Source organism: Peromyscus eremicus, chromosome 17 (genome assembly GCF_949786415.1).
Source record: "Peromyscus eremicus chromosome 17, PerEre_H2_v1, whole genome shotgun sequence".
NCBI classification, from domain to species: Eukaryota; Metazoa; Chordata; class Mammalia; order Rodentia; family Cricetidae; genus Peromyscus; species Peromyscus eremicus.
The window spans coordinates 37,464,459-37,487,881 of record NC_081433.1 but is presented as its reverse complement, the minus strand read 5'-3'; the positions used below and the strand labels follow the sequence as shown (position 1 = coordinate 37,487,881).

Sequence of the window (23,423 nt, the reverse complement as noted above, 5' to 3'; positions counted from 1 at the left end):
GGAGCTGGTTGGCCCAAAGAAAAGTCCGTCTATATCCTTCTACGGGACATGGAGATGAGACTCTTCAAAGACAAGTTAGCAGACCGACTTCTTTGTGCCTAAGCTCCCTGTGCCTCTGTTGCAATGGAGCATTCCTGCAGAGGCAGACAGGCCAGCTAAGCTGCTCCACTTCTCTAGAGCACTGGGGAGCCAGTGTGGTCAAAGAAGGTAGACTATTTTGCTGGGCTCTTTGAAAACGTCATGGATATCTTCTAGAACTTCTAGCGAGCTAGGGGTAATACCTAGGGTGCTTTCCAGAGCAGCCACCAAAACCTGAGAACGTCTCTCTCTCACAGCCATACCAAAGTCACAGTTCTATGTGGCCCGTGAAGCTGTATAGTCTCCTAGCGACTGGTAACTAACTCACCAGCAATGGCAACATTGTTCTCAATATATTTAGAGAATTAACTGAACGTTGCTTGGGAGCCTTTCGGGAACAGATGAAATAAATTAGCTATAGGGAAAATGAGCAAATTGGTATCGGAGTTGAGATTCCAGGGAAGACCTCAAGTGACCTATGGGGGTCATGGCATTGTCCCTCTACCCAGATCCTGTGCCAGCTGAGGGCATTAGACACAGGTGTGTAAATCAGAGGCTGGTCATGCACAGTCCTTTCTCCAGCTGGCTCTCTAACCAGTTGGACCAGTATGCCTGTTACTTCCTTGTGGGACAGAAAATGAATATGGAGCCCTTTTCCTTTAGACCAGTGGTTCTCAACCTTCCTAATGCTGCCACTCTTTAATACAGTCCCTCATGTTGTGGTGACCCTGGACCATAACATTACTATTTTTTTTGCTACTTTATAACTGTAATTTTGCTACTGTTATGAATCATAATGTAAACATGATTTTTTCCTATGAGTTTTCCTATGGTCCTCAGTGACCCCTGTGAAAGGGTCATTTGACCCCCAAAGGGGTCGTGACCCATAGGTTGAAAACCACTGATTTAGACAGTGACAATCTGAATACAACATGAACAAGCAATTTTTGTTTTTAGGCCCCAAACAAAATATCTAGCAAAATATCCCAAGCAACGTTAAGGCTGAGTTCAGAGATGAGTTTTGATCCATCAGCAGAGGCCTGTGCTTTTAATGTCCATCTTGAAGGTTTAAAGAAGGGACAGGGAGCTTGAGAGGTGGCAAGTCAGGCTCTCCATCTCAGAAAACCATCAGTTCACGTGTTCTGCTAAAATGATCAGATATACTTAATTTTAAAAGACGCAAGCAAAGCATGAGAAAGTATCTTCTGGAAGCACAGTACGGACACCCATTCTCTCCCTGGAACTGTAATTATGGAAGAAAGTTAGAGACAGATGCCCCTGGCACCCAGTGTGTGAGATCTAGAGCAGCTTTTCAAGAAATGGGTTTTCACTGAGTTCAACTTTGGAGAATTAAAGTTGAATTCGGTGTGAGGAGGCACCAGCCCTTTACAGGGCATGGGAAATGGCACTTAAATCATAGTGCCAGACACAACAATCATTATTATTAATAAATGGCATCAAGAAAAATTAGGGTTGAAAATATTCACCTTATAAATGGCTTAGAGGGCTCATTTTCATATGAGGGAAGGAGAACAAGGGTCTGGAATTGCTTTAAAGTATAAAAAAACTAGTTTTAAAAAAATGAGAACATGGCTACATGGGAAAATACAAAGGAGGGGTCTCTCAATGTCAAGGCAAATTATGTAATTGGATGAGGGTGGTGGTGACATAGTACCATCACATGAACCCACCACAACCAAAGGGATCAATGGAAAGACTGTCTAAGGGTTATGATTGCAACTTTGCCCTGTGCTCCTGACTTGCCATGTGACCTGGATGTGACTGTCACACCGCTCATCACATGAGGCCAAATCATCATCTGGCGGTGGGGTGGTGCAAGGTGTCCTTCTCTGACCTTTCAAAAATCTGAGTTTCAAAGAGAGAGAGAAAAAAAAAACAGTGGAGATGAAGTTCTGACACACATCCTAGAGAGGATGCTCATATTTGAAGTGAGACCGAAAACACAAAATTGTGTCCCATGCCTGTGCCTGTCCAGAAGGAGGACACAGACCTCTCTCTGATCTAGTTCACAGCTTTCTGTTCTCAAGGCATGGAATTCTGAGCTCAAGTAAAAAGAATGCAAACTTTTAGAAAACTCCCCAGGAGATGAACAATACCTAGTCTGATTTGGAAGGCTTCCACCAAGTCCCACTAGCTCAAGATGCCATTCTGAACTCAGATCTGGATCTAAGTTATTCCCACAAGCTTACACATGGGCTTTGGGTATTAAAATTCATCTATTGAAAAGAGAAGGCCCTGTAGGCTCACGCTGTGCCCCACCACCTTCCACCATTGGCCGTAGCTCTGAGAGAGGTTTCCTGGCTTGTGACCACTCGCTGATTCCTGTCCCTGCCATCTCCTACTGAATACAGAGTTCTCCAGAACCAGATTAGGTAGTCAGTTGAAATTAGAAAATGGGATTAACCATATAGAGGCTATTTTCGGAATTACTTTCCTTTCTCTCTGCTGGCCAGACTCACTGGCTTGTGTAGCATGAATCTGGCCAACTTCTCAGCTGATCTGTGTTGCCCAAAAGCCTGAATGCTTAACCAGCCAAATGCTTCTAGTTTCTGGTCCTCACACCTTATATACCTTTCTGCTTTCTACCACCACTCCCTGGGATTAAAGGCTTGCTTTCTGGGATTAAAGGTGTGATGAGTCACCATGCCAGTCTGTATCTTTGAACACATGGATTTCTGCCTCTGGAATGCTAGGATTAAAGGCGTGTGCTACCACTGCCTATCCTTTATGTTTAATATTGTGGCTGCTCTGTCTCTGACCCAGATAAGTTTATTAGCATGCACAATATTTGGGGGAATACAATACCACAGGCTTGGAAGGCTGGTATCTGGGCAGCCGCAATGATGCCCAGCCCTCCTCCCTAAGTGAGAAGCACGACGAAGCAGGAAGTATGCACCTTTATCTGCAAGTGCAGCTAGATAGCTATTAAAGGGCTGGCTCTTAAATTTTCTTCTGAGTAAACAATCGGTGTGTAAAGCTGTTTAATCTTTCATGAGAATTGGAGCCTGGAATAACGTGACGGTTTGTGAGAGGCTCTCAAGGAAACATTTCACAATTAGCCCGGTCCATTTTCATCAGGGGTTGTCTTTCTGTCTGTAAAATGCCGAGGGCTTTCCGTTGGAAAGGAGCTGATGACAGAGGCTTCTGTTAATGGACAAAACATCCCTGGTGAATTTAACTCTACGTTAGCGCAGTGCTGGGTATTTCATTTAGAACTTTTGATGCGGGGCTGGATTGGCTTATGGTTTAAAACACACACGAGACTTGCTCATACACAGTCCAACAGACAACTGTTCAGAATTCTTGACCTTTCTTCCCTCTTCTGGGAAAGAAAGTGCTGATGTTTTTTGACTGAAAATCCTGATGATTGACGTCCTCCCAAATGAAGGCCATGACCTTGGAATGTCTTCTTTCTGATCTACAACAGACCTCAACATAGTCCTAAAAGCTCCATTCTTAATTCCTCTTGCACCGAAGCTCTGCAAGGCCTGGGCTTGGCCAACAGGGAGCTCTCCTAACTTTCACTGGCCAATGGCCCCGCACTCAGACGTCCTCTGGTCCCTTGGACCTGTGTTAGGAACTCAGCCAGTGCTCAACACATGTTTGCTGTCACTGATTCTGATGCTGACTTTGGGATGTGAGAATCCTATGTGGGGTTAACTGCGGCTCACCACTACTGTTTTTCAGCCAAGCTCAGGCTCTCAACTGCACTTTTGTGGTAGGTAGGGTAAACTGAGACAGACAAAGCACAAAGAGTGAATTGACATGGCCGGTCTCACTTGCTCCTCGGATGAGAGGAGCAGAGCTCACAGGTAGAGAACATACAATTGGAAATGAAAAGGTGGACTTTCTTGAGCGGAAGCAGAAATATGCCTTTGGAATACAGATATCAGGGGGAGAATGTTTAATAAAGGACTGGACAGTAGTGGAAAGGACAGCTGTGAACTGGTCACCTGATGCCTGAAAGTCCTTGGAGTGAGTGACTACCCTTTTCTCTCTCACCCCTTGATGTCTCTCTTGGATGCTATGTTTCTAGCAGTGTGCTCAGTAGACTACTTGGTAAAATTTTCCAATGTGCAGATTCACAGTGCCCTATCAGTTAAGTCAAGTGACCAAAGAGACTCTCTTCATCTGTCCTTTCTTCCAGACCTTTGGAATATAATCTGACCAAGGAAAGACCAGCAAATTTACTTTTATAAATATCTCTCGTCATTCTGGCTCATTCTCAGAGTCAATCTCAAGGTCATTTCTGAGCCCGCTCTTAAATACATCCTAGTTTATAGTTGGACTCTAAATGGACCCCACAGGGGTGGATATTCTAGACAAAGCAGGGCTATTTAAGAGCCAGAGTCCAGGAAGCAATAGCGTCAACCTTGAGACTCACAGCTGTCAGCAAACTGGTGTTTGATAAGCCTTTTTGGACATCAGACAGCTGTAAAATAACGTCTTGATGAATTAAGTAAAAAATGAATCATAGACATGTGGAACACATTTTCGGCACTACACTCAGGATTTAAAATTTACAAGGAAAAGTATTTGGCCACAATTGCCAAACCAAAAAAGAATCTGCAAGGAAGCCCGCCAAAGATGCTTCATGGAGAGCGGCTGGATTTGCTTAGCTTGGCCCATAAAGAGGGTCCATAAAGGAACTGCTCCAGCTTTGTACGAGTGTGGTTAGTCCCTGTTAGAGCTGCTTCCTTGGAACGCTGCCTACGAGTGTGCCGTCATCCCCTTGCCTACCAGGTCCGAAGGCCAGGAAGATGCCTCTCATGTCCATGAGTTCGTTGTCGTATCCATGCCATCCACGCTGCCAGCCTCCCTTCTTGCCAGTGCTGTTCATCCAGAACGGAAGCACCTCTCGATTCTGAAATCAAGAAAGGCGGTGATAGTATGTTGTTCCTGGACAATTGCAACCAGTGGGCAAACGGATCCCAGTGTGGAGATTTCCTCATCAGTATCCCTGAGACTGGGGTCATCCAGCTTCAGCTAGACCTCTTCCTACCTGAGCCAGCTTCAGCTAGACCACTTTTTACCTCAGGTAGCTCCAACCCTTAGCAGCAGCCTCTTAAATTCCTGAACATCTCTGGCTAAGAAGGTATTTTCTTACCCAGAGATGAATCACATTGTGTAATGAGGTTTGGGACCACTAAATACAGCATGTAAGAGATAGAAGGGATGTTAGAACGTGTCTGTGGTCTAAAAGCCAATTTGTCTTTATCCCGGGTTCCTACCAGAGAGCTCCTAAAACCCTTGGAATTTCCTGGATGATAAGAGGGGGTTTTGTTATCCCTAAGGAGCCCCTTCCTCCCATACCAGGGTCTATGCAGAGATGTCCACTGGACTGGGGGACTAGGTAGCCTCAGGAGGGGGCAGTTACCTAAGGAACAAACCTCCGGATTAGAAAGTTTGCATGTTTCCCAACCACTGGAGAGAGTGAGGTTGCTGGCTTTGAGTCCTGTCATATAACCAATACAATATCTCATCTCCCCAAAATGACATCCCAGATTCAACCCTGCCAAGCATGATTCAGACACCTTCCAAGGAATAAAAGCTGTGTGCCCTTCACTTCTCACCCATATGTGTCTACTTGGCTGTTCTCAAGTTGTGTCCTTCATAACAAAATTATAATCACAAATGCAGCACTTCCCCGAGTCTTAGGATCCATTCTAATGAACTGAAGTCAGATGGTGAGAACCCTAGCCAAATCAGGCATAAGTGTTGGTAGCTTGGGGACCCAGGGCTTGTGCCTGGTAAGTGAGTGGAGTCTCACAGGACTGGACTCCTTAGCCTGTGATATTTGTTCTAACTCTATGCATTAGTGTGGGGATAAAATTGAATGTTCAGGTACTGAGATGTTGAAGGGTTGTTGGAAAATATGAGGTGTATAGAGTCACCTCATTTTGTAGCGAAGCAACCAGGACCCCAAGGTCTCCCATAGCCCCTCCAGTGCCCCTTCCACAACACACACACAACAGTCTTGTTCCAGTTCCACGCTCAGGGACTCCATCACACTCATTCTCCTCTGCTCCCTCTATTTAGCCATTTGAAGATGGCTCCCAAAGTCCTCCTCCCCAGGCCTCCTGCATCTCCATTTCCCTCAACTACTCTCCACCTGGGGAAGGGTGTCAGGGCCACCATTTCCCTGTCATTTTCTAGACTACATTTTCTTGGGCTCCAGAGGCCCAGTTGTGGTGAAAAGGAGCTTAAAGTTTTTGTGGGTCCCGAACATCTCACAGCCTGTCAAACACAATCCTAGCCATTTGTTGTAGACAGACCATGTGCTTTTGACAGTTCTGTGATCTTCCTGATGAGCAGAATTCAGCATCCCAAGTATCTCAAATGCAGGAGCAGAATCAGAACAGCACAATTGCCAGCCGTTTCCAGGGTGAGCCTCAAAGCTAACACTGGCATCGTGTATTTACTGAGTCATCCAGCAGACCCAGGGCTGATCGTGGTGTTTACAATCATCACAACATCCTACTGTGGACAATCCCACCTTTTCTTGGCACAGAGAGGTTAAATGAAAGTCTCAGCGTCACACAGCTAGTAGGAGGTAGGGCCAGAACTGGAACTCAAGTCTGTCTGTCAGTCATCATACACATTCTACCAACCCGAAGCCACAGCGCTCCTGGTGAAACCGGACCATGAACTGTCTTCTCGTGTCCTGGGTCTTTACCCACCACATGGGGCAGAGAGAGGAGAGTTTGGACTTGGATTGAGTACGGAGGTGGAGTTAGTTTTCTGCTCTCCAGTTCTCTGGCACCAAGTCGAAGCTATGTCACATCTCTGAACTTCACTCTCCCTGCTGGATGTAGGGATGCTCAACGCTCACCTTGTGGAGTTTGGGAGGCTGAGATGACTATGTGTTAAGTACTTTGGCACACAGTAGGTGCTCAACAAATGGCTGGTCTGGTCACCAGATGCCACTAGCTGTGGGGCAAGGCATTCCGGCTGCGAGGTTGAGGTCTCTCTGCTTATTTAACCATAGCACACTGCATACTCCTCCTCTCTCACCCCATAAATCGCTCCTGAGCTTTTCTGCTTTCTAAAGGACACTTTTTCACAGACTCTCTGTTTCCGGGCTTTCCATCATGCCTCGGTCCTCCTCCTCCTCCTCCAGCTGCAGCCTGTAGTTCTGCACCGACATACTTTAACTGCACTGCTAGCTTTTCATACTGCCTTTTGTCTTTTGGTTTTTAGCTGGCTGTAGTGAGGATCACAACACATTCCAATTTAGCTTCATCAGCTAACTTAATCTGTTGCTTTTCCCACTTTCTGTCTTCAAGGCAGCAAGGCTGGAAGCCCTAGGTGGAACGATTTGATTCTTCAAATCTCACTCGTGATGGGTCCTGTGGTATGTCTGTTCTCCATAGCCAAGGGGAAGATGGACAGCCTAGCTTAAAAACTACAGTCTACAAGGCTACCATTTCTCATTGCACAAATAAATACAACGATAATCTTAGTCTTTAAGGTAACTGGGGAATTGTCCAATCACAGATAAATCACTGTTGTTTATTAAAGTGACAAGTTACCCCAGAAAGGGAGAAAAAAACCAAAAAACTATTTTTACAGATATAAATAATAATAATGAACTGGTCATGTAAGGAGGGACTAATTCTTTTAAACTAAAGAGGTGGCCCAGGTGATATGCAAACACACCTTTAATTTTAAAATGATGTCTTCTGGCATCTTAGTATTGTACCTGCATCCTCTTCTCACGGCACACACATGGAACCATGCAGTGAGAAGGGAAATTCTAGCTTTGGGGGTCTTCCGGCTGCTGATTGAGAAGCTGACCCTATCCGGACCCCTACCATGGACTGCCACACAGTGCCATCTAGTGACATGCTGGGGAGGTATCCAGGCCACCTAGATCTGGCCAAAGGTGAGAAATGTGTGTGTGTGTGTGTGTGTGTGTGTGTGTGTGTGTGTGTGTGTGTCCCTGTGTGTGTCTGTCCATCTGTCTGTCTGTCCGTCCATCTGTCCATCTGTCTGTCTGTCTGTCTGTGTTGCACATGGCTGCAGGAGGGGGGGCACAATGAGGAGGCTGCAATGAGAAGTGAATCAAGAGGAGCAGATATCCCACAGCTCCTCCTCCATGACAGGACCTGGGGGACATCGCTGGTGCCAGGCCTGACCCCAAGGAGGCTCTGAGATTTGAGGGGCTTTTTACACAGCTCACCTCATATGGGACAAGACCAGAGGAAAGCGACAGCCAGCCAGAGTGCACAGTCACAGGGCTTTCTACGATCACCTAGGGATGTGGCAACCCAGGACGGTCACCAGCCATCCCAGTGTGCTGCCACGGGGACTTGAGAGATTCAAGATTTCAGTTTTAAAACTGGACTCCCCCCACCCCCCACCCTGGGCAAACCAGAGCAAGTTGGTGGCGCCGCATTTAACACTATGTGTAGAATTCAATGATCATCATATTGCATGGTCTTCCCGGCACTTCTGGCGCCTCCCAAGCCCCTGCCATGCACATGGGCTGGTACAATTGACAGGAAGGCTCCCATTCAACATTCTGGTCGGGAAGGATCTAGAACTTGACAGCACTATACAAGGGAACCCTGGGAAAAATGGGTGAGGGTTTTGGATTTGGACTTGGCTTCTTCCATTGCTGCATGTACTCCGTTTCCAGCCTACCACCAAGACCCCTATGATGTGCTAGACTTGAATTTGGGGTGCCAGATGAAAAATTATAAGAGTTGCAGTTTCAGACCAGGGCTTAGTTTCAATCAAACTTGGCATTAATAAGGAAAAGTGGCGTTCAAGTCAGAACCAGTAGGTGAGGTTTGTTCAGGCCTTGCTGGGGGCTGTTGCTTTATACTCTGCCATGGAGGACTCCGTGGTGTTAATCTGCAGTGAACTGAAAGAATAGCTAGAGATGTCTGGTTGGGAGTAAGAGTGGAGGTGGGAGGGGATGAGGAAGGATGGGAAGAAGGAGGAAGCAGCCTGAGCAAGCGTGGATTTGTTATTTTCTGTTTGCACACAAGCAGGAATCTTGTTCTATTGGCTCCTTTTACTCACCATTGGGGTTTTGGAGTACTTTAAGATGTCCAGTTCTCACCCATTTGCTCCCATTTCTCCTAACAGATTGCTGAGTCTCAGGGAAACATACCCCTGAGGAGGCAGAGGGCCAGCAGTTGAGAGAGAGAGAGATGTGAGGCCTCCGTATCCTGCCCTGAGTCACAGAGTAATAACTTCTCGTGATGTGGACATGTGACTGGGATGGATGCTCTCTGGCGGGGGGGGGGGGGGTCTGTAGTGTGGCCTCCCTGTGTCCTCCTCCTGGTTGATGCCTGTTTGTCTTTCTTCCCACGGAGGCCACAGCTGTGGTGGCCAACGTTAGAAGGGAGCACTCACTGTGCATTCTGGCGGCTCAGAAGCCAGGCTGGGCATAGACTGCCCTGGGCATGTCCTACGTTCCCCTCTTGGATGCTTGCCTTCTGTGGGTCTGGGCGCACCAGGGTGCATCTTCCTCATATTGGAGCATGGAAACCCCTGCAAGGCATTCACCCGGCATCACTGAATGATCATTCACCATTTACTGAAGACAGGCATTGTTTTTACTCACTGCCATCCATCCCAAGGTCAGATCATGTGTTTTCCTTGTGGCTCTGGGTGCAACTTGAGAAGACCTTCCAAGAAAGGCCACAAAGCTTCAGGGGTGGCATAATCAAGGATAAAGTTGGCTTGGATCCGGTGGAACAGCTGGGCCGTCGGCTTTCTCTACCTGGGCTCTGTTCTCCTTGGCTGGTGCCCGAGGAGTACCAGTTGCTGTGTGTTAACCATTTTTCCTCTTCCACCACTGCTGTAAATTTGGATTCGGATCTGGAGTATCCCCAAAGGCCCGTGTGTTAAAGGCTTGATCTCCAGCCAGTGGTACCGTGGGCAAGAGACACAACCTTGAAGAGCTGGGCTCTGGGGAGAGGAAGTTAGATCATTGGAAGAGTGCCTTGGAAGGTAATATTTGGACCTTGGCCCCTTCCTTCTCTGTTTGCTTCACAAGGACCAGAAGGTGACTGGGTCTCCTCTGCCATGTGCTCCCACCATGGTGGGAGGTGTTGGCTCCAAACAGGATCGGTCAATCATGGATCCATGAGCAAAAGTAAATCTTTTTGTCTTTTGATTAACTCAGTTAGTTTGTCACAGTAACAGGAAGCAGACTAACAAACCCACTAAGAGTATAAGTCTTTTCCTCCTCAAGTTATTCCCAAAAATCTTGGTGCAGGGGAGGGAGGACGTTCTAGAAATTAAATGAAAATAAACGAAATGTGAAGCATTTAAGGTGCATTAGAACAATAATAAAAATTCAACATGCCGTCTTTTCCTAGGTCATGTTTTTCACAGGAGCCTTCCTCTTCCTAAAAGAGAGGGAAACTACAGTTACGTAGTGTCATCTCAGAAGGAGAAGGAAGAGCAACAACGTCCCAGTCATGGGAGGCACTGCTGAAAATGCCCGTGAGCCACAGCGTGTTGACAGTCTTGGATCTGTGCTAGGGTTGAGAAGGCGTTGTGCCTTCTCCTATTATCCATGTGTTCTGTAGCAATCGCTTCCAACTCAAAGCATCTCTTCCTGGAGGGAAGAGCAGGGGGGCTCGTGAGACTCAGGAAGCTCCCTACACTTACAAGGCTAAGAAGTTCAGAGCATTGGTAGATTCATGAAAGCCCTCTCTACGGTTGCTTACAGAGGCAGGTGATGGCTGCCAGGCCAGAGGTTGCCTACAGAGGCAGGTGATGGTTGCTGGGCCAGAGGAGATTGCTGCAGGGTACAGCCGTCTTCGGGTCATCTGTGGAGCTCCAGAGATGCAGTGTTTGTGAGTCCTTACTCTTACTGGAGTAGGCTTTCCAGACATGCAGCTGCCTTGTGTCACTTCAAGTCACCTGGGCTATGTAACAGGTGATCAGCACTCCTGTCAATACCCCCAGGAACCTCGCTGGTTCATGGAATTATTGCTTTGAGCTGTTATCAGTGCCCTAAGGTGGAAAGGCATTTGTTTGCATCCGAGGAAAGGCCACACAGCCCCAGCTGCTTAGCTTTCATGCCACTGCTTTTTAAAAGTGTTTGGCAGGGTGTCTTCCTGGGTCAGGTCCCTAGGAGCCCCTGGGGAGCCGCGGTCTTAAACTTGGGTATGTGTTCACCACGTGCAGCTCCCAGGAGATGTCCAAACAGTTGCTCTGTTTCTGTCTTAACAGGACGTAACTACTCAGCCTTGGTCCCTTGGCCTGACCTTGGAGAATCTCTTGCCACACACGCAGCTTGGTCCTTGCCGTGGGAAATGCCAGTCAGCCCAGTCAGCAGGGGTCAGGAGAAGCCGGCTAGAGTGAAGCGTTGGAGAGGAGTACTGTGGACCAGGGATGATGGCTCTTCCTCTTTACTGGGATCTCATTTGTTGAATCATTGGTGGGGCAGGGCGGGGCGGGGGGGGCGAGGGGCCTGCACTCTCAGACAGTTTCCCCCACGTGACCCCAGTCACTGTGGAGAGCAAGCGGTTCCAGCATTTCCCATGACTTCCTGAAGCTCAATTAGTTGGGCCTGGACAATACCACGCTTGCTGCCATAATCACTCAGAAGCCATGCTTCCCAGATTGTCTTGATTTCCCCAAATATTTTGGAGTGAGGCCTAACTGCCGTTCAGCCAGAGGCTTTAGAATTGAGCCTGGCATGTCATAGCCTTTACTAGTCTTCAAAACAAATCTTTCCTCTGTGGACAAATATTGGCCTCTTGTAGATGCCCGGGCCTGTGCTGGCCCCATCTGTTTTAACTGACACAGGGATCCGGACGAGCAGCACAAAGCACCATGCTTCACGGTCCTTTTCCATGCTCTTGCGCCATCTTGCTTTTCTTCAGCTCGGTAGACACTTTTCCAGGACAGGCTACAGAAACCGGCCCTTGAAAGGGGGCTGCCGACTGGGTGTGCTGGCACGTCCTGTTCAATCTGGGGCTCACTGAAGCTAGAATTGTCGCTCAGAGTTTCACCGCCTTCCCCAGTTGGCATCTTTCTAGAGCTCTTAAGAATGAGTTGAAGTCTTGACTCAGCCTTCCTTTACTTGGTAATTGCTTAGCAACCTTTAAAGCAAATAGTCTTCGAATAAGGAACCAATGCAACAGTCTAGGTGTTTATTTGTCTGTCCAATCTACTCACACATACTGTGGCTCCAGAGTACACTGCAGAACACATCCTTCCTGGGCAGAGGCCAAAGTCAAAAGACCTCATCAAAGACTCATTCTCTAGGAACCTCCACTCGAGACCAGAGAGTCCAGAATCTGCAGGCAAACTGGTACCCAGCAGAAGGATTTGCGGTCTTAGGAAAGTCCCAAATGAGGACAATTAGGAACGATACTGAGTGTATCGAGGGAGAGAGGGGCTTCAGCTGGACTTTGAAGAACTGGAAGGACTTTGTGAGAGTTAGGACAACCCCCGGATCCTGTTGACTGCTTATGGGGCCTGACTGAAATTTGTCTGCTAGGAAGGACTTAATTCAAGACAGTTGTCACTGTCGTTGACTGAAAATCTTAAAGCAAAAAGTTCTTGATGTATTTACAATGTGAAAAATGTTAAATGACTTCATGTCCCAGGATGTTATTAAAACCTCTTTTGTGCATAGTTAGAGGTTTACTTCGCTTTTTAATGACCCTGGCAAGACAAAGGAGGGTTACTCTCACAGTTTCTCCTCACGCGTGGTATTGCTATTTAAAGGTTTATGAGATGAGTTCATCATTTCTGCATCTGTAAGAAAATGGATGGAACTGGAAATCACGTTTAGTGAAATAAACCAGATGCAGAATCTAGATTTAGTATTGTGTGTGTGTGTGTGTGTGTGTGTGTGTGTGTGTGTGTGTGTGTTACTGTGATAGAATTAGTTTTAAAGGTCGTCTTAACACAACCTGAAATCACCTGGGAGATGGGCTTCTGAGTATGCCTATGGGGGATTATCTTCATTACACTAGTAGATATGGGAAGACCTGTCCACTGTGGATGGTACCCATTCCCTAGGCACGGGATTCTAGACTGCCTAAGAGTGTAAAGTGTGAGCTGAGCACTAGCATGTGTGTGTTTATCATTCCCTTCCTGACATCGTGACGGGATGCTTCAAACTCCCGAAGCCTCGGCTTCTCCTCCAGAATGGATCATACCCTGTAACTGTGAGCTAAGAGAAACCCTTTCTCCCTGAAGTTGCTTTTATCAGAGTGTTTTATCACAGCAACAGAAAAGAAACCAAGACAGCTGTGAAACTAGAGAGAGGGTCACAAGAGGAAGAACAAATTCTAAGAAGGTGGAGGGTGGTGGAATACATGTGACATGAAAACATTCAGAGGGAGAATGGGAACCAGCTGGAAAGATCAGGGGACAGAAGGGAGGGTGTGAACAAAGTCTAATGACACATACTGATGAAGATGCCATGATGAAATGCATTACGCTGTATACTAGTTTAAGAAAAATTTAAAAATACAGATTATCTCTAGTTAGTGAATCAGTACAAGAAATCCTGTTTATATTTATACTTACAACAGGATTCCCTTTGTTGTGAAACTACACATAAATGAAGACCTGTTTTTCTTTCTTTCTTTCTTTTCTTTGCTACAGTACTGGGGATTCAACTAGATCTTAGCTTTACTACTGAGCTAGTGGAGGTATGCTGAACTATCCCTCCAAACCCCCTTTCATCATTATTCTTTTTATTTTGAAGAAGGATCTTCCTCTCTGTAGCCTAGGGAAGGGGTGTATTTGCAATCCTCCTGCCTCGAAGCATTAGCACCCACCACCACCACCACATAGCTGGATTACAAGTCTCTCTACCAGGATGGACCAAAGACTTGACTCTGTAACTCTCCTTTTTGCATGAACTATGGTTACACCCCATTCCTTCAGATCTGAGAATCCCATTTACATGCCCAGGAACACTGTGCTTGGTTTCAGCTCAAGGCCCCTTTCAGAGAAAGCTTCCCACCCTGTCACTCCAGAAATGGTCTTTCACGGCATTCTCACCTCTTCTTTAGAATGTGTAACCTATTTGTAATAACACATTTGTTGACCCCTATGGCCTGCGTGCTGAGCTGATTTTCGGCTCTCTCTCTCTCGGCTGCATCAGGCAGCTAGGGACTCTCGGTGGCTCCTCAGTGGAGTTAGCATGTTACACAGTTCATTGCATGAGTGGGCACTAAGCAAATATTTGTGGAGTTTGATAGGCCCAGGGGCTTAATGGCTCAGGATGCAAGAGCAGACATGAGTTTGGTGGAAACTTCCCTGAATCATTTCTTGTGTTGTCCCTGACTGTCCCATGCCAGGGATATTTGGCAGTACTGGATGTGTCTATTGAGTGCCCTTGGATGGCATCAGACATGGTGACATCCCAGTCTTCTCTGCTCTCTGGCCTAGCACCTGCTGAAGAAGGAGGCGGCAATATGGCTGCCTGAAAATCCCAGAAGAGCATGAGTGAAGGCTGAATCGCTCAGGGTTCTGATGCTCTGCGAACCAGTGTGATCTCATCTGCTGTGTGATAATGCTTTTGTACACTGGTTTAATAAAACACTGACTGGCCAGTAGCCAGGCAGGAAATATAGGTGGGATAAGCGGACAAGGAGAATTCTGGGAAGAGGAAGGCTGAGTCAGGAGATGCCATCCCACCATCCAGGGAGCAACATGTAATGGCACACAGGTAAAGCCACGGAAAACGTGGCGACATATAGATTAAAAAAAATGGGCTGAGTTTAAGTGCAAGAGCTAGTCAGTAAGAAGCCTGAGCTAATGGCCGAGCAGTTTTAATTAATATGAGCTTCTGAGTGATTATTTTATAAGCAGCTGCGGGGTCCATGGGGCTGGGCAGGACTGGAGAAAACTTCAGCTACACTCATCCCCTGAGAGAAGGAAACAATATCCACACAGTTTTTTTTCCAGAGGAACTGGCCAGCTCTTAGGGAGAGAGAGGAGATGGGGCATGAGTCGAGAGCTCTGCTTCCTGTCCTGAGGAACAGTGACTGGCTTGGGGGACAGTGGGCCTTGACCTCAGCAGTGACTCATTTTCCTCTTTCTGTTTAGTCCCCTGGAAACACAAACACCTTCAGATTTCCGCTGGCTGAGGAAGGGTGGTCAGACAAAGGACAGATGTTGGAATCTAGCTTGTATTTGGAAACACCTGGAGCAGAAGTGACCTCAGGAGTCACTGAGCACCTGGGTCACTCTGGATATTGGTACAATTCCTGTGACAAACTGAATCTGTGTCTCTGTCTTTTCAGTGGCAGCTTTCTAGGCGACCATAAGAAGAAATGAACCCTCAGTGGTTGTCTCGATCCTGTGAGAGCCTTAGTGAAAGGTGCTGGGTGCCAGTGCCGTGAAAGCCCCACCTTACGCTTTTGTGGTCATGGGATGGTAGCTGTGGGAACCAAGGCATGAGGGAGGGGTGGGGTTCTAGTTTATTGGCTTCTATCCAGCATCAACTTGTCCTTACTCAGCTTTTTTTCCTAATCACTTCGAAATGAGACCCAGTGAGATTGCATTCAGGGCTGAGACTTTGTCATCTGCAGATCTGAAGTGAGACCCAGCTCTGTTGTGCCACAGCACGCCCCTCGGACAGGTGTGCAGGTTACAGGACAAAACACAGCCTCTTTTTCTTCTGACCAGAAAGAAGTTTGCAAATGGAAATGTGAGCGATAAACAGTTCTGGTCCTGAGCAGAAACAAGGATGCAGAATGCAGTTTTCAGTGGAGTGTACTTAGGAGAGGGTCATAGACAGTACAGGTCTGTAGAAGAAAGTCAACAGAGGTATGGAAGACACTCACTTGCTTTTAGGACTTTTCAGAAAACGACTCCTCAGTGTTAGAGTAGGATCGGCACTTGAAATTTTTATATATGCTATCCAGGAAATAAAAAGGTATATATTCAAGAACAGGAATGAAGTGATCACGGTAGGTTCACGCTATGAACCTAAGGCACAAACATGAATGACAGGGATATCCCAGTGTCTCTCAGGACACAGATGATGATGGCTTTCCGGAGAAAGAGGTGCTCACATATGACAGACACCATAAATGACATGCGCAAAACTGACTGCGCTGAGAAGCCCTGAAATATACCGTCTTCCATTTTTGTTTCCCTATGTTGCTTCAGGACCAATGGTACTCATAATCCAAAATGAGGAGAGTTAACAAGCGGCAATTAGTTCAGGATTTTTTTGTTTTTTAGTTGTTATCACTGACCAATGCTCATTTTTTTCCCCATGGATATATGTATTATCTGATAAAAAAAGGTTAAATAGTTGTAAGTGTGCACCATAGGAACTTTGGGAAAGGAGCCATTCAAAATGACTCAGGCATGACCAATAAGAACTGGTGTGTAGTTCCATCATTGTTGGTTAAGTCAACAGGGTGGGTCAACACACATCTTTCAGAGGTAGTCTGATTTTTTTCTGCCCAATTTATCTTACTTTTATTTCTGTCTTCTCTTATTCTACAGCTTTTATTTATTTTCTTCTTTGATAATTTTGTTATGTATACGATACATTCTGATGCATTCTGGTTACTCTTGCCCACAACATCTCTCTCCCACTCATCCTGACATATATATATATATATATATATATATATATATATATATATATATATATATATATATATATAGTTTTACTTATCTGTCTATTTATTTATTATCTATTTTTGGTTTTTCAAGACAAAGTTTCTCTGTGTAACAGCCCTGGCTGTCCTGGAACTCACTCTGTAGACCAGGCTGGCCTTGAACTCACAGAGATCAGCCTGCCTCTGCCTCTGGAGTGCTAGGATTAAAAGCGTGTGCCACCACGCTCGGCTCCTGTTTTACTTATCTTTAATATCTCAAGTCTCCCTCTTGAAATCTTTCTCTTTTCTTCCTCCCTTCCTTCCTCCCTCCCTCCTTCCCTGTGTTCTTTCCTGGCCTTTCTGTTTTTCCAGACAGGATCTCATGCATCTGAGGCAGGCCTGGAGCTTCCGATGTGGTCAAGGATGACCTTGAACTTCTGATCTCCCCCTGCTTCTCCCTCTGTGTGCTGGGATTCCTAGTGTGTGCCAAAATGGCCAGTTTATGTGATGCTGGGCATGGGACCCAAGGCTTACATGACAGGGCAAGCAGTCTAGGAGCTGAGCTACATCCCCAACCCTAATTATAGATTTTAAAAACTGTTCATGTGGTTGTCCATGGTGTGGATTCTTTTTTTTTTTTTAATGGGGTTTTCTTTGTTCTTAAGCCCACATCATGAAATACCTGGGCATCCTCGCTAACAGGTGACTCTTAGTTTTTAATAACTTAAATTAATGTGTATGGTACATACAAAAGTAATACATAATATAGTGTATGTAACCATATAAGAGAAGATAATAATTTTCCGGTTTCATCCAGGGAAGCATGACTCAGCTCCCTTGCGTGTGGGGTGGGGATGGGTGGGGCCCAAGGCTGGGGACAGGAGGAGGCTTTTTCAGGCAGTCCCAGGCGTCCTAGAGTGGATTGCCGATCTCCTGGAAATGGCGTGCCATGCCCTCTGCCCGCTTCTGTAACGCTTTGTTTTGAGGCCCCTGTCTCTTAACCCCAGCTTCTGCATCTCTTTGGTTTTGTGATTGAGGTTCCTGATTCTGCAGTTCAGTGCATCTCAGAAGCAAATCTCACCCCAGGCAGGAATTTTCTAGCCACATCAACCAGTTGATTGATGAGACCTTAGGGGAAGTTGCTAATAGTTTCTAGACAGGGGCAGATTTTCAGAGTCCTTAAAGAAACTTCACTACAAGAACTTATTGGGTATGTGGGTTTTTTTTAAGACCTCATCTTCATAGTTATGTACCCTTTCTTATAGAGAGGCCCTCCCCACTTGCATTCTATAACCTTCAGGGTCCCACATACCTGCTTCTTCCTCTAGTTTTGAAATATATAACCATCTCCCATAACAGTAGGAGATGTGCATTTCTTTCCTGCTTTGGGGTGTTTTGAGAGGCCATACAGCTCAGAGCTGCAGAAACTATTTTGTGATCTTGAAAGAAAAGCAGAATTACACAGAGCTGACTCAGGGACTTGACTTCATTGAGTTTCTGGATTAAGCAACCATGGAGCTGATTGTCTCCAGATTCAGTTAAATGAGATGGCAAATCATTATTGAAGCCATTGTACAAGTGGCCTGTGGCCCAGACTCGGTGGCACATGCCTTAGTTCGAATACTCAGGAGGCTGAGGCAAGAGGTTAGTGAATTTGAGTCCAGCCTGAGCTAGAGAGTGAACTCCCAGAGTAAAGCTATATGAGAAACTTAGCAATACTTTGTTTCAAGAAGCCAAAAATGAAAACAGAAAGGTGAATGGCTCGTGGCTTACAACCCAACACATTTTAACCAGTACCCTCGGTCTCCCAGGATTGCTTGCATCACTCAAGAAGATAGACATCTTTTTCCTGAATGGACTACAACAGGGTACCATATTTCCTTTATTAGAAGAACCTCTGCCAAAATGGAGGGAATCTCCCATCCCCCCATCAGAGGATTTCCCTTCCTAGCTGGAGTGGTTTCATAGTGCCTGTCTACCCCTGTGGGGACCCGAGGCATGTCCCACTGGAATTGCGGTGGCATCTCACTAGTTGTCCACCCTCTCCATGGTGATCTCTGGCTTTGCCATCCCTACCCGTTTCCAGCAAAGTACCCCAAATCGCCCCATAGCCTGTCAGTCTCCCCATTCCCCACGCTGTAGCCTCTCAGCCCTTCAGCACTTGAACTAAACACGAGAAAGCAAATGGCAGATGTCTCCAGTCATGCCAACACACTAGTGGTAGACCACTGTGGATTAATCCTCACAATTTAATTACCGACTTCCAGAGACTCGGAACAGTTTGCCCAGGATTTTATAAAATGCGAGATGTTTCAAAACAAGAACAAACAAACAAAAAAAGAAAGTGCTTTGCTGTGACTTGGGAGGTCTTTCTGGATGGACTGATGTCAGTGGGCCTCTAACCAGGTTGCCTGTGTGCTCCACAGAGGGCCCTGAGAAACACGTGTGTTTGTATGTTACAGACTATGAATATGAATGTGTGAATGAAACCGATTGTATTCTTATTATCATTTTATATTGGGGTGTGTGTGTGTGTGTGTGTGTGAGAGAGAGAGAGAGAGAGAGAGAGAGAGAGAGAGAGAGAGAGAGAGAGAATGATAATGGTACATGACAAGGTTATTGTTAATATTCTGACCTGCCCCTTGGGGCCACCCTGCGTCCTGATGTAGAAGGAAAAACTCTTCCCCTTCCTTCTGCTTTTCTTCCACAAGGTGTGCACCCCCTTCTTGCCCCCTTCTGTCTCTCTGCCTCTTTATCTCTCTATTATAATAAACTCTCCATGCGGATGTAGCATCTGCGTTGTGAATGTCCACGCACCACCCCGCCGCCATGCCCGAAGGGAGTGGGCTGCCCGCCAGCATCTGCCCAGCCTGGTCCCCTGCACGCGTGCGATACCCTGGCCCGGCCAGCTGGGGGGTTTCCATGTGTGCAAAAATCATAGCAGTCATAGCTTAAAATATTCTCTCTCAGTCCATGTGAACTCCGAACGGGCTGACGAACTAAAGAGTTACATCTTAGTTCCCGGAAGTGGTGGTGTTAGGAGTCTCCTGAAACCCTTTTTGTCTCTAGGTATTTCTGAAGGTTTCCTACGGAGCCCAGGTTGGCCTCCTCCTCTCTCTGCATCCATCCACCTTAGAGACTCTAAATGGCATGGCAGAGGAAGGGGGATTCAGTTTCAGCAGAGCCTGACCGGCCTCTGCCTTCTGTTGCCCATGGTTTCAACCAGATCTGCCTTGTTTATGGTTCACGGTGACCAAACATTTCTCTCTGTAACACACAGGAATAACTCAGTCTTGCTCAATAGCTGATGTTCATGTCACAGAGCCCTTTCATTTCATGGCCTGCCTGTTGGTCACCCACTCACTCTCCCAAATGCCCATTTCCACTGACGAGGAACCGGTTCCCTCTAGCATGTTATTTACCTGGAGTCCTAGGCATCACTGGCTTCAGCCACCTACTACTCCTTTAATCTTGCAGTCCGAGCCAAGCACAGCTCACCTTGGAACTCGTATCTGAAGGAATGCTCCCTTCCAGAATGGACTGGATTCTCAGTGTGATCATAGATTCCTCTGGAAGGTGGGACATTCCTAAGTATCATACATGGATTCTGCTGAGCCTGGAGCCCAGGAGGACAAGGAGGAGGCAGGCAGGCCTGAGGCACATTAGGGCTCGGGCCCAAAGGGAAAGATAATCTCTACTGTAAAAACCAGCTGGTAATTTGGGGGCCCGGGTCCCTGCAGTTCTGTTTCCTAAACATTTCTCTCTAGATGGAAGCACAGGGCTCTCCTGGCTTTCCGTTGCCCTGGAGCAACAGCTTCAGATCACAGTAACTGTCCTGCTTTAAGCTAAACAGGTTGTGTGAAAGCTTGAGTAATTGAGTTAAGGCCAGTTTATTACAATACAGAGTATGTGGAGCCATGAAGTCTAAATCTCGACTCTGGGTTTGTGCCCGAAGCCTGTGTTCTCCTAGACGTCCGGTACAGCCTTTTGATTTTTCTAAACAAGGAAGCAGTGCCACAAAGGACTCCTCGTGAAAAGATCTCAATACTTGTTACTTACCTGTGGGCTGTGGATAGAATTTGAACAATGAGGGGAAGGGCACCGATTTTATAATTACCTCCGTTATGAACCACCCTTCATCAGCCACCAAAGTCAAAGGAGACACGAATTTCCCTTTCTTGTAGTAGAACCTGCTGGGTATCGCTTCTTTCTCATACACAGTCATGTGTTCCACTGTGCTGAGTTTGTGATATATCTGCAAAGAAAACCGAGAATGAGCTGTCTGAACACTCATGTTACATCTGTGAGATAGGATATCTATGTGTGTATACACACATATATGTATGTGTATATACCTATACATGCACATATATGTATGTATATAAGAGAGAGAATTTAGCTATGTTAAAATAAGATACTTTTTTTCCTTGAGAAGACTTACTAAGTAGCCTTAGCTGGCCTGGAACTCACTGTGTAGACCAGACTGGCCTTGAACTCACAGAGCTCAGCCTGCCTCTGCCTCCCCAGTGCTGGGATTAAAGGTGTATGCTACCACATCTTGCTATGAGAGACGTTTGATATGCTCTCTGATGTGAGAGATGGACCCCTAGGGAATATAATGAAAAGCTCCTGTGTGTGTGTGCACCTGTAGTGTATGCACAGAATAACCCAGACACATAGCAGAAGAGATAGAGGGAAGAGATAATGGGGAGAGATAAAGAGATACTGGTGCAGTTCTGGGGCAGACACCATAAAGAACAGTAAAGACAGACGCACCACACCTGCAAAGACGCACAGAAGACTCAGGGATCTCAGCCAGAGCAAAAATAATGTAAATTGTAGAAAATATCACAGAGATTCTTATGACATAAAACTCAAGTAACCACACAACCTTACGATAAATGGTTACATTTTAGTGGTTTTTCTGAGAGGGTAAAATGCTCATGGGAAGGATCTAGGAAGGACTTTCAGGAAATGTCGTAGGTCATGCCAGCATGCTACTTCTCTTAAAGATGAGGTGACCACTGCAACATTATCCTATACTCCTATACTGCTTACACACTTTCATATATATATATATATATATATATATATATATATATATATTCTTTCATAAATAATCAGTGACTGGTAAAGACATTACAAAACTTATTTGTCAAAATTCTATGCACTAAAATTAAGTGGCAATTGTGAAAGTGGCCGGCTGATGTTAAATACCACCAAAACCAGAGAAAAGATAAGTGCTCTTTAAGTTGACATTGAGATTATATCCTACCCATACATGAATCTTAAAAGCACGAGGAACTGTTTATGAACCACATTGCCAGTTCTGTAATGAAGACGTAAAGTCTATACACACTTCCAATATTTAGCAGAAACTTAAATATTTGTGGCTAAAATTAAAATCCACCTGCTGACGCTGATTTGCTGGCCACCAACCAAATCAGATATGTATTCCTTTATAATAAAATGGTGTGTATTCACTCACACCCTAAAAACAGTCTTCGTCGGGCTGCTAAGCAGAAAGTTGTTCATAGCTCCATGAATTAGCCTCCCCTATTTGATTAAAAACGATGTATGCAGAATTATTTCAAATATGTGAAAAATCTGCTGATATATAGCAGGTCCTGCAGATTGTTGTGACCATCACATGACACAGCTGTCACCAAACACAGCCCCCACTGTTGAACCATTACCAACTGCTACTGGCTGACGGCAGTGTTTGGGATGCGCATCCTGCTGGAAGATGCTCTTCTCAGCTCCTGTGAGTGTTGATGCCCAAGCATTCTGGAGGTGTCACATGCCTAAGTGCCAAATTGGAGACAAAGATGCTCTTCCTTGCCAGGAAGAGGGAAGTTGCTTCCCAAGAACCTGCCAACGTGTAACATATTCTTTCCGTTTTCATATTTAGGGAGTTGTTGGGACACTGTGTAAACTTCGTTTCCTGGCTGTGGAGCTCAAGGAAAAACATGGTGGTGGTGGGGAGGGGGGAGCATTTCCCTAGTGAATGGGGAAAGGCTGAGAGAGTGGTGATATCATTGACCAGAGACCTCAAATCAGGGCAAGCAAGGTGGTGGTGGGGCTGGCTCTGGGCCAAAGGACCAACGCTTCCACCAGGCCCCTCTGGCTAATGTTCACAGGCAACTGTTCTGTAGCCATGAGGATGCAGGAAGGCAGTGGCACCCAGGCTCCTCCTGCCCCCCCTGTGGCTGGCATTGTCCCCTCCACCGAGAAACATAGATGCTTCCTGGTTCACGTCAGCTCCCCTGGGGGTGGACAGACGCTACATCCATGCACTGGGAGGCGAGGAAGCAACATGAGCACTCCGTTGTCAGCCAAGAATGGCACTCATTCCTCCTTATTCTTACCATCCACTGCCATCCCTAATTATTTTTTTGAGAGGGTGAACACAGGGTACTGAGTTCCTGAAAGGGAGTTTTGTTCCTCATCTGCACACTGTAGGAAGCCGACCACACCCTCCTAGGCACCCTCCTGTTTGATGATGGTCTTCCTAAGTGGCACATATATATAGTCTCTGCTGTGATCTCAGCCTGCTTCTGTGTACTCCCATGGATTTGAGGATAGCGTTCATTGCCGTGTTTCTGTGTGGAAGGCAGAAGGGCCAGACTTGCCATTCCCTTGTACACAGTTATAACAGAGCTGGGATCAGAACCTAAGAGGTGTGACCGTAAAGTCAGGGATGAACCCACTGTACACATGTGGCCTAGGCTGTCTTCTTTAGTCAGCTTTATATCTCCAGCCCCCCTG

General features: G+C 46.3%; 1 protein-coding gene across 1 annotated transcript in view; it reads right to left on the bottom strand.

Moving 5' to 3' along the window:
- Positions 1–23,423, bottom strand: part of Enpp6 (ectonucleotide pyrophosphatase/phosphodiesterase 6) — a 96,029-nt gene that overhangs the window by 1,138 nt on the left and 71,468 nt on the right. Inside the window, exons 6-7 of the mRNA XM_059244919.1 lie at positions 20,773–20,910; positions 4,840–4,963 (exon numbers count right to left, since the gene is read on the bottom strand). Coding sequence (XP_059100902.1) covers positions 4,840–4,963; positions 20,773–20,910 — 262 coding nt within the window. The remainder of the gene's footprint in view (positions 1–4,839; positions 4,964–20,772; positions 20,911–23,423) is intronic.